The 13,557-nt window shown below is 48.4% G+C and overlaps 1 protein-coding gene across 5 annotated transcripts in view; it reads left to right on the top strand.

Annotated features, from left to right (window-relative positions):
• HNF4A (hepatocyte nuclear factor 4 alpha) overlaps positions 1-13,418 on the top strand; it is a 68,567-nt gene extending 55,149 nt beyond the window's left edge. For 2 of the 5 annotated variants that reach the window (XM_053573799.1, XM_053573796.1), the window contains exons 6-10: positions 893-980; positions 1,795-1,950; positions 5,519-5,755; positions 8,962-9,144; positions 10,110-13,418. In XM_053573799.1, coding sequence (XP_053429774.1) covers positions 893-980; positions 1,795-1,950; positions 5,519-5,755; positions 8,962-9,144; positions 10,110-10,252 — 807 coding nt within the window. In that variant the 3' untranslated portion in view covers positions 10,253-13,418. The remainder of the gene's footprint in view (positions 1-892; positions 981-1,794; positions 1,951-5,518; positions 5,756-8,961; positions 9,145-10,109) is intronic. The other 3 variants (XM_053573800.1, XM_053573797.1, XM_053573798.1) reach the window with 2 other exon arrangements.
• Positions 13,419-13,557: the final 139 nt, after the last annotated feature.

The raw sequence follows: 13,557 nt of genomic DNA on the forward strand, positions 1-13,557 counted from the left end.
CGTTATATGTTTACCATGGAATACTAATCAACCATTGAGAGGAAGGAGACTTTACATCTTTTGTATTAACCTGGATAGAGTTGAAACACATTCTTCTTAATAAAGTATCATTAAGAATGGAAAAGCAGGGCGGCACCTGTGACTCAAAGGGGTAGGGCGCTGGTCCCATATGCTGGAGGTGGTGGGTTCAAACCCAGCCCCGGCCAAAAAAAAAAAAAAAAAGAATGGAAAAGCAAATATCCAATGTACTCAATACTAATATGAAAGCAGTAGATGATCTAATACACGCCCACACAAGAGAAAACATTCCATCCGAGTTGGGGGAGGGGCACTGAGAGAAGGGGAGAGGTGAGAGGATTGGTGTGCCACCTGATGAGCACAATACAAGGGTAAATGGCACACTTTTTGGATGTGGGACACAACCACCAGAAGGACTCTACCTAATGAATGCAAATATTGTAACCTAGTTATTTTCACCCTCACATTAACCTCAAATTAAAAAAAAAATACTTTTTAGGGTCATAGTCCCATTTGAGAATCTCAAAAAAATGCACATAAATTGTTGCTTATAGTTTCATCAGGCTTGGGGGGTGGGGTGGGTCCAGAGAGGAGCAGCAGCTTGCCCAAGGCCACAGCAGTTCAAGCCAGAGTCAGCACAAGGTCTCCCAGCTCTGAATTCATGTTCTTTACCCTTCCACGTTTCTGCTGAATCCTTTCCAGGTCCCTCGTTTGACCAGTTATGGGAGGAGGACCACCGTTTTACAATGCCCATGATAAAGTTCAGACAGGCAGAGGCAGAGTGAACATTAAGCTGACATTCCCGGGGTCACAGAATTGGCTAGGAGCTTTCCCAAGGGTGCAGATGCCAGACACTGTCCCTTCTGTCTTCCAGGTGGCCCTGCTCAGAGCCCATGCCGGTGAGCACCTGCTACTCGGAGCCACCAAGCGATCTATGGTGTTCAAGGATGTGCTGCTCCTAGGTGAGGGGGCCACCTGCCCCAGCTGAGCTCTGTGGAGGGCAGGGCCCGCATGGCACGCACCCAGCAAGGGGAGATTTGTACAGGGGGACACAGGGGTGAGGGACACGGGCCACGAGTGATCCTTTTCTCAGACTTGTGAATGAAGGGCTCTAGGAAGACTTTTCTACGCAGATGCGAGGAAATGTGGGTACAAGGAAGAACATTTTCCCTACATTAAAGTTAGAGCACAATCAGAGTTATCCTCAGAGTTGCTCAGGCCTTCTGGTATTCTTTCTGGAACAGGAGCAAGAAGTGGCCAGGAAAGCACAAAGCTCCAGTCCATGTCACCTGTGCCTTCCTGATATATTTATTATTTGAAATGCTTATAAAGCACACCCCGTATGCCAGAGACTCTGCTCACTTTATAGACATCACCTCTTTTAAAACAACAACTAAAGGCTAAGGGAAGCTCTATTATTTATCTCCATTTTATAAGTGAGCAAACTGAGTCACAGAGAGGTTCAGTAACTTGTCCAAATATAAGCAGCTGCAAGTGGTGGAGCCTTTCAACCAGGGCAGTCCAGCTCCAACTTGTCATGTTGGCAAAAGGAGCTTGGGAAATGTGAAAAGGGTCCTAGAAAGCCAACCTGATGACTTCAAGCTGCTCACACCCCTTAATCTGCACCTCAGCTTCCTCATCTGTAAAATGGGCATGACAGTCCCTGCAGGTCCTCCTTTCCTGGGCACCAGCTGCGTTGCCAGCTGAAAAGCTAAAACTAGAGGAGAGGTGGGGGGCCAGGGTGACTGCCCCATCTCTCCCTGTTGACCCCTCCAGGCAATGACTACATCGTCCCCCGGCACTGTCCAGAACTGGCAGAGATGAGCCGGGTGTCCATGCGTATCCTTGACGAGCTGGTACTGCCCTTCCAGGAGCTACAGATAGATGACAATGAGTACGCTTGTCTCAAAGCCATCATCTTCTTTGACCCAGGTACAGTCCACACCTCAGTCAGATTCTCCTACTGGGTTATGTAGCCCGAGTTCACAGCCTCATCTCATTGTTAACCACAACCAGGAGGGTCGTTTGCATCAGCCACATTTAACAGATGAGCCAAGTCCAAGTTCAGAGTGATGATTTGACTCGACAGGGCACACCGACTCCAAAGACCTGGATGTTTTCTTTCCCTTCCTCTCTTTCCTCCTTCCTTCCTTCTTGTCTCCTATCTCCCTTCTTTTCTTTCATCTTGGCTTTGTTTTGTTTTGTTTTATTTTTTTACTTAGCCTTGACTCAGTCTTCACCTTCAAAAAAATTTTATCAAGGGCGGCACCTGTGGCTCAGTTGGTAAGGCGCCGGCCCCATATACCGAGGGTGGCGGGTTCAAACCTGGCCCCGGCCAAACTGCAACCAAAAAATAGCCGGGCGTTGTGGCGGGCGCCTGTAGTCCCAGCTGCTCGGGAGGCTGAGGCAGGAGAATCGCTTAAGCCCAGGAGTTGGAGGTTGCTGTGAGCTGTGTGAGGCCACGGCACTCTACCGAGGGCCATAAAGTGAGACTCTGTCTCTACAAAAAAAAAAAAAAAAAATTTTATCAAAATAATATCTGAACATACTTAAAATGCAAATGGTTCTCCCCACTCTACCCTACTTTCCTGGCTGAAGCTGCTTCCCCAGGAGAAGCATTTCTGATTCTTTTAACCGTTTCTTCTGGAAGTTACCTCCACAGTTCTCAAAAAACTGCTAGGCCTTCAATTTCTTTTTTTGTAGAGACAGTCTCACTTTATGGCCCTCGGTAGAGTGCCGGGGCGTCACACAGCTCACAGCAACCTCCAACTCCTGGGCTGAGGCGATTCTCTTGCCTCAGCCTCCCGAGTAGCTGGGACTACAGGCGCCCGCCATAACGCCCGGCTATTTTTTTGGTTGCAGTTTGGCCAGGGCCGGGTTTGAACCTACCACCCTCGGTATATGGGGCCGGCGCCTTACCGACTGAGCCACAGGCGCCACCTGGCCTTCAATTGCTTCCTTTACTCATTTTTGATTGTGTCTTTCCCCCCAGGATGGCCAAGGGTTTTGCTCTTCTCTGTCACTATTCCCAGGTTTTCTCTCCATCCTCCCAATATGTTTTTGTTATTTTTGTGTTTGTGTTGACTATCTTTGCAGCTTCAGGCTATGTGATTTTATGCTATAATTTCTTGTCCTATCAACTGTAGAAAGAAAGTATTCCCCAACCATTCACTCAGTTAGATGGAGATGGAATATCCCTCCACTTCCCTTTGGCTTTGGACTCTTATCCGGCCCTTCCTTCCTACTGACTTTTGCACCTGCTTCTTTACAGAATGTCTACAGTCATGTCTTTGTGCACAGCCTGCTTTCATTTCACGAGGTCAAGGTGCCCAGCCCTGGAGGCTTGCCTGTTTCTTCTCTTCCCTACACAGTAGACAGGACCTACTGTGTGCCAGGCACTGTCCTTAATGCTAGGGGCCTGTCTGCATAGAGACCACCTCTAGCAATAATAGTACTAGAGAAGAACAGGACTGCCGTTGATTGAATGCTCACTCAAGCACTGTTTGAGTAAAGTTTTCAATGCTTTATGTTTTCAATGCTGGGGCGTGGTGGCTCACACCTGTAATCCTAGCACTCTAGGAGGCTGAGGTGGGTGGATCACTTGAGCTCATGAGATCGAGACCAGCCTGAGCAAAAAATAGCTAGGTGTTGTGACAGGCACCTGTAGTCCCAGCTACTCAGGAGGCTGAGGCAAGAGGGTCGCTTGAACCCAGGAATTTGAGGTTGCTGTGAGCTATGACGCAACAGCCCTCTACGGGGGCAAGAAAGTGAGAACTCAGTCTCAAACAAAAAAAAGAAAGCAAGTAAATTGGCTCAGTGCCCATAGCACAGTGGTTACGGTCCCAGCCACACACACCAAGGCTGGCGGTTTCGAACCCAGCCCAGGCCAGCTAAACAACAATGACAACTACAGCAAAAAAATAGCCAGGTGGATGGCCTGAACTCAGGAGTTGGAGAACAGCCAAGCAAGAGCAGGACCTTGTCTCTAAAAATAGCTGGCGTTATGGCAGGTGCCTCTAGTCCCAGCTACTTGGGAGGCTGAGGCAAGAGAATCACTTAAGCCCAAGAGTTGGAGGCTGTGAGCTGTGTTGCAACAGCACTCTACTGAAGGTGACATAGTGAGACTCTGTCTCAAAAAAAAAAGAAAAGAAAATTAAATGCTTTATGCAGATTATCTTACTACATGGTACCTGTGACATAGGGATTATTATTATCTGCACTTTGCAGATAAGGAAACTGAGGCAGAGGGAGATTGATTAACTTGCTCAAGGTCACATAACCAGGAAATGACAGAGCTTGGATTTGAACTTCAGACTACCTATCAGTCCCTATCTGTCTATCTCTCAAGCCCAGGCTTACTTAACCACACACGATTCTCCATTGCCCAGAGGATGAGATTTCTATTTCCAGTTGCCTCTAGAGCCTGGCCCAGGCTGTGTTCCCCTCAGTGCTCTGCATGGGCCTGTGTAGCTTGACCTGCTGAGTCAGAGGCAGCGGCCTCCAGTAACCTGGAGGGGCAGGACACCTGGTCTGGGGCCTGGCAGGTAAGGTGACCCTGGCTCTTGGTTACACAGCCAAGGCTCAATAAATGTTTGTTAATTAATGAAATAACACACAAACCTAGTTCAGTGCAGAGAACTCACTGGAAATGTGAGGGGGGGGTTCTCTTTCTGACACTTGCATGGCTCATAGAAGAGGAAGTAAGTGCATTATCTTCATGAAGGTCAAAATTAAAGTACTGGATGACCTCTTGAATTCCATTCCAGACTGAGGATCTACAATTTATGCACTAGTTGTTTTTTTTTTCATTCCTCCTTCCATCCATCTGCTCATCCCCTCACCCCATTCAAAATTTAGTAAATATCAACTACATGGTTGGTGGATTTCAAATGGCCCATTATTGCTGTCCACACACAGCCTAATTGAAGGACAGGTACATCCTGTGTGGTCAGAGTGATGGAAGAGCCGTAGAAATTTGGGGATAGAAAGAACCTTTGTGATGCAGACTTAGGAGGGTAAATGGAGGAGACTTCCTAGAGGAGGTGAAACCTTACCTGCACCCCCAAGGTGAGAGGAGGCAGGAGCCAGGGAAGGTGAGACTGTCCCAAAACCACAGAAGCAGCAGGCCCTGTGGCCTAGACAGTGCGGCCTCAGCTGTGGGCCAGAACCTCTAGCTCACATCGTGGCTCTGCCAGCAACTGGCTGTGTGGCCCAGGGAGAGTTTTGTCCTTACTCCGTGCCTCAGTTTCCCCATGTGTAAGATGAGGATGGCAGGTGCCTACTGGGCGTGTTCCTAAAGTCCTGCCTCCCTCCCCTGTTCTCCACTCCCTCGGTTTATTGTATCAGGAAATGAGGCAGAATGGAAACCACGAGTCATGTGAGGGTACCCTGCTTGTTGAGGATCCTGAATCCCTGTCACAGCTGGCTAGCTGGGTCCTGACTTCCAGACACTTCAGCTGGGCCCTGCTGCCCTCCCTCCTCCACCCCTTTCCCGTTGCAGATGCCAAAGGGCTGAGCGACCCCGGCAAGATCAAGCGGCTGCGCTCGCAGGTGCAGGTAAGCTTGGAGGACTACATCAACGACCGCCAGTACGACTCCCGCGGCCGCTTCGGGGAGCTGCTGCTGCTGCTGCCCACCCTGCAGAGCATCACCTGGCAGATGATCGAGCAGATCCAGTTCATCAAGCTCTTTGGCATGGCCAAGATCGACAACTTGCTGCAGGAGATGCTGCTGGGAGGTCCGTACGGAGTCCAAAGCAGGGTGGGGGCGGGGAGCCCACCAGGAGACATGCCTCAAACAGACCTGAGCTCTCCTCTCAGCTCCCTTGCTTCTCCACTGTTTGGCTTTGGGAAAGTTGCTTAATCTGCCTGAGCCTCAGTCTCCCCATCAGAAAAATGGGGACAGGGACAATGGCACATTTGTTCAGGCACTGGGAGCCAGCCACTGTTCTCAGTGGTAGAGATTTGCCCGCCTGGAGGTTGTGTGTGTGTGCATGTGATGTGTGTATGTGTGTGCATAACAGCTGGTGGGAATGGACAATAACCAGATATATAATAAAGAAGATAAATATAACTTTCGCAATAAACAGGAAATTAACAGAGTTTAACTAAAAAGAAAGCCCCTTTGTATAAGTGGACCAGGGGAGACCTCTCTGCAGTGGCAACTTTTGTGCTAAGACCTGATAGAAAAGGAAATGGAAGATTTAAAAGCCTAGAGAGGTAGTTTACACCTGTAATCCAAGCACTCTGGGAGGCCGAGGAAGGTGGATTGCTTGAGCTTGGGAGTTTGAGATCAGCCTGAGTAAGAGCAAAACCCTGTCTCTACTAAAAATAAAAACCCTAGCTAGGGCTGGGCTGTGTGTTTGAGAAGGAAAGACAAGGTTGTGAGATGGGAAAGATGTATGAAGTAATGATAGAGATGGCCAAAAACCAAATCATAAGGCTTTGTGAGCCAAGGACAGAAATTTTAATTTTATTTTCGTGGCAGCTATCGTAAAGAGAGATAAAAATCAGACTAGTGTGTTAAACAAAACTCTGCAGTTGTTTGATAGAGAGTAAATTTCAGGGGGCAAAGTGGAGCCCCTGAGAATATTGTTACTGCAGCCGTGTGAACGTTAACAGAGGCTTGGACCATGGAAATGGAGACACAGAGATAAACTTGACCATCTGTCTGGAGGAAGAACCCACAGAATTTGCTGATTGGTCAGATGTGGGGAGGGAGGAGAAGAGGAAGAGTCGAGGACAAAGTCTGCATTTTTGCTTTAAGTAGCAGAAAAATGATGGAATAATTTACTGAGATGGGAAAGGAATGGGTATGGGGGGAGTGGTGAGGGGTGACCTGAGAGAACCATCTTGGACTTCTTTTAAGCATGAGGTGATTATTAGATATCCAAGTCGAGTCATCAAGGAGGCAGCGAAGGTAGGAGTCTTGCTCAAACACAAGATGCCAGGAAGCTCCATGGCCTGACTTCCTGCCTCTCCAAGTCAGAAGAGGGGTGCAGTGGAGACAGAGGAAGGAGACTAGCCAGGGAAGTTCCAGAATCCAAGAGAAGAGAGTATTTTCTCTCTTTTCTTGGAGAGGAAGACAGAGATTTCATGGTGTGAAACTTCAGGAGGCAGTGGAGGGGGAGAAGAAGGGAGGAGAAAAGAGGCGGGGTGCCCATCGCACTGGCAACATGGAGGCCCTTGGCAGTTGTGTGGCAAGCAGTATCAGGAAGCTGGGAGGATGGAAACCAGGCTGGAGGGTGCTCCAGAGTGAGTGGGTGGGAAATGAAGAAGTGGAGGTCGAGTACACATGTTGGCTAGGAAGGGAAGCCAGGAGGAAGTCTGCGAGGGAGCTGCTGGAATGACAGAGAGTGGAGTCTCATCTGCGCTCAAAGAGCAGTCATGATGGGTTGACAAAGAGTGAAAGTGGGGTCAGTGAACTGACAGCCTAAGTAGGGCTGAAGAATTTTTGCAGTAAAGATACTAGATTAAGGAATCTGGAAAAAACAGAAGGCAAAGTCAAAGCAAGGATGTTTGAACTTGAGATTTTGGAGGTAATACAGTTCCTAGTGATGACATGGCTGAGAGCAAAGGTTCTCAACTTTGGCATTATTGATATTTGGAACTGAATAATCTTCATCATGGGAGGATGTCCTACACATTGTTTATCTGCATCCCTGGCCTCTACCCATGAAATGCTAGTAACACTTCTTTAGTAGTGGCAACCAAGAATGTCAAACATCTCCTGAAGGGCCAGAATCGTCCCCAGTTGGGAGATGCTATCATGTGGAAGCTCATTTAATTCTCATTTTGATCCTGTGACTGTGAGGTAATTATGAACCAGGTGTCATTGAGATCAAGGTCAGGGGCTTGTGTCTGTTGCCAGATAAACTTGGGCCCTGTTATCTCACCTGCAGAATGGGATAATAATGGCTATAGGATTGTTGGAAGGATCAAATTATGTAAAATATGAAAAGAGCTATGAAACAATGCCTGGCACATGATAGGTGTTTGATAATTGTTAGTTATCACTGAAAGATGTACTTTAGAAGTCTCTTACAAGGCTTAAACTTTCATCATTGTCATATTACTGGCCATGGTCTATTACTAAACTGTACCCTATGTGGTATATTCGTGCCCTGGCATATTGTTTCAGGAAATCACTGTGTTCCAAAGACTTTGCTAGGCCCTAAAAGAAAAAAGAAAAATACACTGTATGGGCGGCGCCTGTGGCTCAAGGAGTAGGGCGCCAGTCCCATATGCCGGAGGCGGCAGGTTCAAACCCAGCCCCGGCCAAAAACCAAAAAAAAAAAAAAAAAAAAAAATACACTGTTAATTGTCATGCTCAAAGACAGGAGAAATGGTTGTTCCCAAAAATTGTGCTGCGGATAAATTACCATGAGAATTCTAAGGAAGGAGAGGAAGGAGGGTGAAGAGAATCAGGAAAGGCTTCCAAGAGGAGGAAATATCTGATCTGGGGTTTGGACTTAGGGGTATGGGGGGTGGAGAAGGCATCTCTGAAGGAAGATGCAGTGAAACAGGAAAATAGAGGGGGGACATGGGTGCTATAAATAGGCCGGGTCGACTCAAGCAGAAATATGGAAGATGAGGTTGAAAGGTGAGTTGGACCAAATGGTTGAAGGAATTTCATGGCAAGGAGCTTAGAGAGCCATTGATTAAATCCAGTATATTATTACGCAACTAATACACTACTCCTTATAATATTTAAATGACCTCAGAGCTACCTTATATGCTCCTTGTTTTTCCAAATTACATTTGTCCTCTTGGTTTATTGGGTCCTCTCAACACCACGGTAAGCCTTAGTTTACCAGCTCTGGAACAGGTACCCAACAGGCACTGTCTGTGTTGGATGGGTGGTTGGTTGGCCACACTTGAGGAAGATGGTGCCTCAAGCCTGTGGTCTTTATCCTCTCCTGATGGATCCCCTCTCTACCTTCAGGGTCCTCCAGTGATGCACCCCATGCCCACCACCCCCTGCACCCTCATCTGATGCAGGAACACATGGGCACCAATGTCATTGTTGCCAACACGATGCCTGCTCACCTCAGCAATGGACAGATGTGTGAGTGGCCCCGACCCAGGGGGCAGGCAGGTGGGCAACCTGGGATCTACCTGGCAAGGGGTGAGGATGGGGGCCTAAGAGTTCTCTGTGCTTCAGGGTAGGGGAATGAGAGGTGGGTTGAGATGACTGGTGAATTGACAGCCTCTCCTGAATAAAGTGGTCCTTGCAATGAGGCAATCCACTGGATGAGGGGACCCAAAGGGTAAAGATGTTCACTGGGTGAGAAGTCCATTAGGTGACATTGTCCAGTAGGTAAAAATCTTCATTGAAGTAAGGCTTCAGGTAAGGCTATTCATTAGACAATTAGATGAGACTGTCCCTTGGGTCATGATGTCCACTTGGCCAGACCACCCTGTGAGATAAAACATTTAACATGTGACTTTGTCACTGAGCAAAGATCTTCAAAGAATAAGATCATCAGTAGGATGAGGTGGTCATTGAGATGACATAGTATTTCATTGAGATTGTTCTTTGAGAAAGTTGTTCATTTTTTAAGTTTTATCTTAGAAAGTCACTCAGAGGAAGAAAGTTGTCTATTGAATGGAGTTGGCCAGTTGGGTCAAAGTAACTTTCTGAACCTGTAGTGAGGGTGGGGCCAATTAGTTTCTATTACCCATCTCCTAAATAACCAACAAATGGTATTTTGGGGGGGCATTTCTCCCCGGATCTCAACTGCTTCTCCTCCAAGAAAGAGTCACCCATCTTATTGCTCTTGGGGACAATCCAACCAGGGCCCTGCTTTGGGAGAAACAGCCCAAGATTCCATATCAAATTATGGAAGAGATGGGTGGTAGGACCTTCCAGACTTCTTAGAATAGAATTTATACTTCATGAATGGGGACCGACAGAATGTTTGCTCCATGGAGACCTTAGGGATTATCTGATTCAATACTTTCCTTTTGTAGAAGAGGAAACTAGGTCAGAGTTGGGGGAAGGGTGGGAAAGAGATTCGGGGCTCTTCATTTACTCCCTCCCCTAAAGGCCGGAATTTTGAGCAGCCCCTTTCTGTCTTTTTGTCTTTCCAGCCACCCCTGAGACTCCACAGCCCTCACCACCAGGTGGCTCAGGATCGGAGCCCTACAAGCTCCTGCCAGGAGCCATCGCCACAATCGTCAAGCCCTCCTCTGCCATCCCCCAGCCAACCATCACCAAGCAGGAAGTCATCTAGCAAGCCGCTGGGGGTCGGGGGCTCTGCTGGCTCCCCCCAGCCCCTTCAGAGAGCACCTGGTGATCACTTGGTCTCAGCAAAGGAAGGAGTGACACCAGGGCAGTCCCAGAGTGTTAATAGAAAGGGCGAAGGGCCCAAGCACGTGGGCTGAGGGCCACATTCCATTGCCACCTTTGATGCCCTGCTCTGGGAGATATGGTTTTGACTTGGGGAGACCTCAGCTGGAAAGTCCTCTGCTGCCTTGGACAACTTATCTCTTGTTGAAGCCACTGCCTTCACTTTCATCCATATCTACCCCCAAGATCACCCCTGAAGGACTGCTGTCTGGAGATAACACAGGGCCCTGCTTAAATCCAGCTCCCTGTCCCCAGACTGGTGCTGCTTCTCTCCTAGTCCCCATCATGGTATCCAGGGGCAGAGCACCTCACTCCTCCCCCTTCTGCTGTCCCCATTGCCAACACCCCTCTCCCTCCACTGTCACCCTCCTAGGCCATCCTTTCTTCTTCAAAGTCACCTCTCCAGAAGCTGGGAGAGGCTTGCAAACAATCTCCCAATCATTCTCGGAACATCTCGTAATCCCCACCTGGGGCTGGGCAGAATGCAGGAGACTTTATTCCTCCCCACTTCCTCAGGGACATGCGTGGGTCTTCAGAAACGGCCCCTTTAGGCTTTCGACCTGAGAGCGAGCCAAGGTCGACAACCACAATGGGAACTTGGAGGGAGGGCTGGTGTGGTCAGAGGAAGCATCTGGGAAGAGGCAGACTGTGCACCAGGCCTTTGAGGAAGAGTGGGATTCTGGGGTAGAGCAGGGGAGACAGGACATTCCAAAGAACAGCTTGGACAATGGCCTGGAGGGAGGAAGGATGGCATGGGAGAGAGAAGGCTCCGAGAGAGGGCCTGGAATGCTGGGCTGAGGCCCTGAGCTGGGGAAGGGTGCAGGGAGGTGAGCTTTCAGAGATAAATACAGCGAGTGGGGCAGGGAGGGAGCAGGAAGGTCAAATGGGGCTGATGATGTCATGCAGGTGAGAGTGACATGGCTTGGGAAAAGGTGAACGCTCAGATTAGAGGGGCATTAAGGAGAATTACCCCCAGGGCCTGTCTCTAGCTCTCTCTTACTCCCAGGCACTGTCTTAAGGCATTTGACCTGTGTCCTCTTATTTTATCCTCCATAGTATCTAGAGCAGTGGTTCTCAACCTTCCTAATGCCGCAACGCTTTAATACAGTTCCTCATATCGTGGGGACCCCCAAACATAAAATTATTTTCATTGCTACTTCATAACTGTAATTTTGCTACTGTTATGAATCGTAATGTAAATATCTGATATGCAGGATGGTCTTAGGCAACCCCTGTGAAAAGGTCGTTCAACCCCCAAAGGGGTCACGACCCACAGGTTGAGAACTGCTGATCTAGAGGTTGCTACCGAAGATGAAGTTGAGTTCTCAGAGGTGATGAGATTTTTTTCTGAAATTTGTGCAACTGATATGAGTGCCAAGTCAGGACTTGAACCTTGGCTTCCCCAGATTGGGAGCTGTTAACCACAGTAGCTGAACATCTTCTCCAAAAGGGCCCCTCTGTCCTCACTGTGATTGAACTGTGGGACTTCCTGACTCTTTCAGCAGCCTCAGAAAGGAAAGGCCCATTCTTCCCAGGAGCCCAGCCAACTTTTGGGACTAAGATTGGCCTGAGGCTGCACTAAAATCCACTTAGGGTCCAGAATCCCGTTTACTGATAAATGTTGAGGAGAATTCATGATTCTTGACCCCTTGTCTCTTTCGCTCCCCAAGTCTGGGGGCGGGGGTGGCAGGGGTCTGGTTCCTGGAAGACAGACCAATCTGGGCAAGCCTGGGGGTGGGACAGTTTGAGAGTGGGGCAGGGTGTGAGGCCTGCTCTGGGGATTGACACTCAAGGTCCATTCTTGACATATTAAACCCCAGGATGGAGCAGCCAGCACCTCATCCATGCAGAATCTTGGAAGCTTTGGGTATAGTCTGGAAAACGCCATTGGCCAGTGGGAACAAAAGGGATGGGTCCTTGGGATGGAGGTATGGGTATGTAGCAGAGTGAACTGTTAGAGAGACTGACCACCTACCCTCCACCCAAGGCTGACTCTTCTGAGCGGATGGGAGCAGTATCCTAGTGCCCAGAAATTCCACCATTGCTGATTATTTCTTTTTGCACGGAATAGACGCATGCACAGTGCATCAGAGAGAAAGCTCCACATCCCCAGCACTGTCAGGATTGGCCCTCCCTAGTCCACCAAGCCAAGTTCCCAGTCCCAGGAGACACTGCTCCCTGCACAGAGCCCCTAAGCATCCCTCAGCCACCTTACTCCAGGGCCCCAGAATCCCTGCCAGCCACTGCAGATACAGCAAGTCAGGGCAGCTGGAGTCTTTCTGGACACTGTGGTCATTCCCAGTCTGTTCCTTTACCCCCAAAGTGTGGCTCAGGCCTCTGTCATGGGAGCTACATTGAAATAATATCCCATAGCTTGGAGTGGGGTAGCGGTAGCCTTCAGTGGCAGCAATCTTTTGCAGCAAAAGGTGGTCCTTTCCTCCAATCCACCCTTTCTGGAGGAAAAATCCATTCCACTTTAGACAACTTATTGCAATTCAGGAAACATGAAACAAAGAAAAGTTTACTTTTCTGAATCAAAGCTTGATACAACATTGGAAAATCTTTTTCTCTTTTTATCCCTCCTACCTGAGTTGTGGTCCTAAAACAAAATCCGATGGACCAAAACAGGGCTGTTTGGGGGCAAGTGGGGGCACATAACTCCCCCACCAACACAGATCATTCTTCAGGCAGCTCTCGGGAGCTTCTAGAATCCCTATGGCTCTCCTAAGAGTGGATGGAGGAGGGAGAGAGTTGGAAATGGATGCTCTTCTATTCCTGCATGACCAATTCAACTGTTTTTGCCAATTTTTCTGTGATCCACCCTGATTCAGAAGAATTGTGAAATTCTCATCAAGCAATTTGGGAATTGGGCTGGGTCCCGTCAGATGGTCCCACACCTTCCTGTGGTGTGAGGGTCATTAGGTCCTGTGCTGACCTCCAAGAATCCATTACTGCCGCCCCATGGGGCAAAGAACCAAAAACCATTTCTTACTCTTGTGTGTTTTAATGAAAGTTTATAAAAACAAATAAATGGCGCATATGTTTTCTAAGTCTTAGCATGGGTGTCTTTTCTTTCAGGTGCTATAAGTAAAAACAAGGGTAATCTTGTAGTTCATTACAGTGTACAAAACACTTTCAAAGCCATGATTAGTTTTAACCTCATCAAAAGGAGAATAGATTAGACGTTAT

This window comes from Nycticebus coucang, chromosome 21, assembly GCF_027406575.1.
Source record: "Nycticebus coucang isolate mNycCou1 chromosome 21, mNycCou1.pri, whole genome shotgun sequence".
In the NCBI taxonomy this organism is placed as follows: domain Eukaryota; kingdom Metazoa; phylum Chordata; class Mammalia; order Primates; family Lorisidae; genus Nycticebus; species Nycticebus coucang.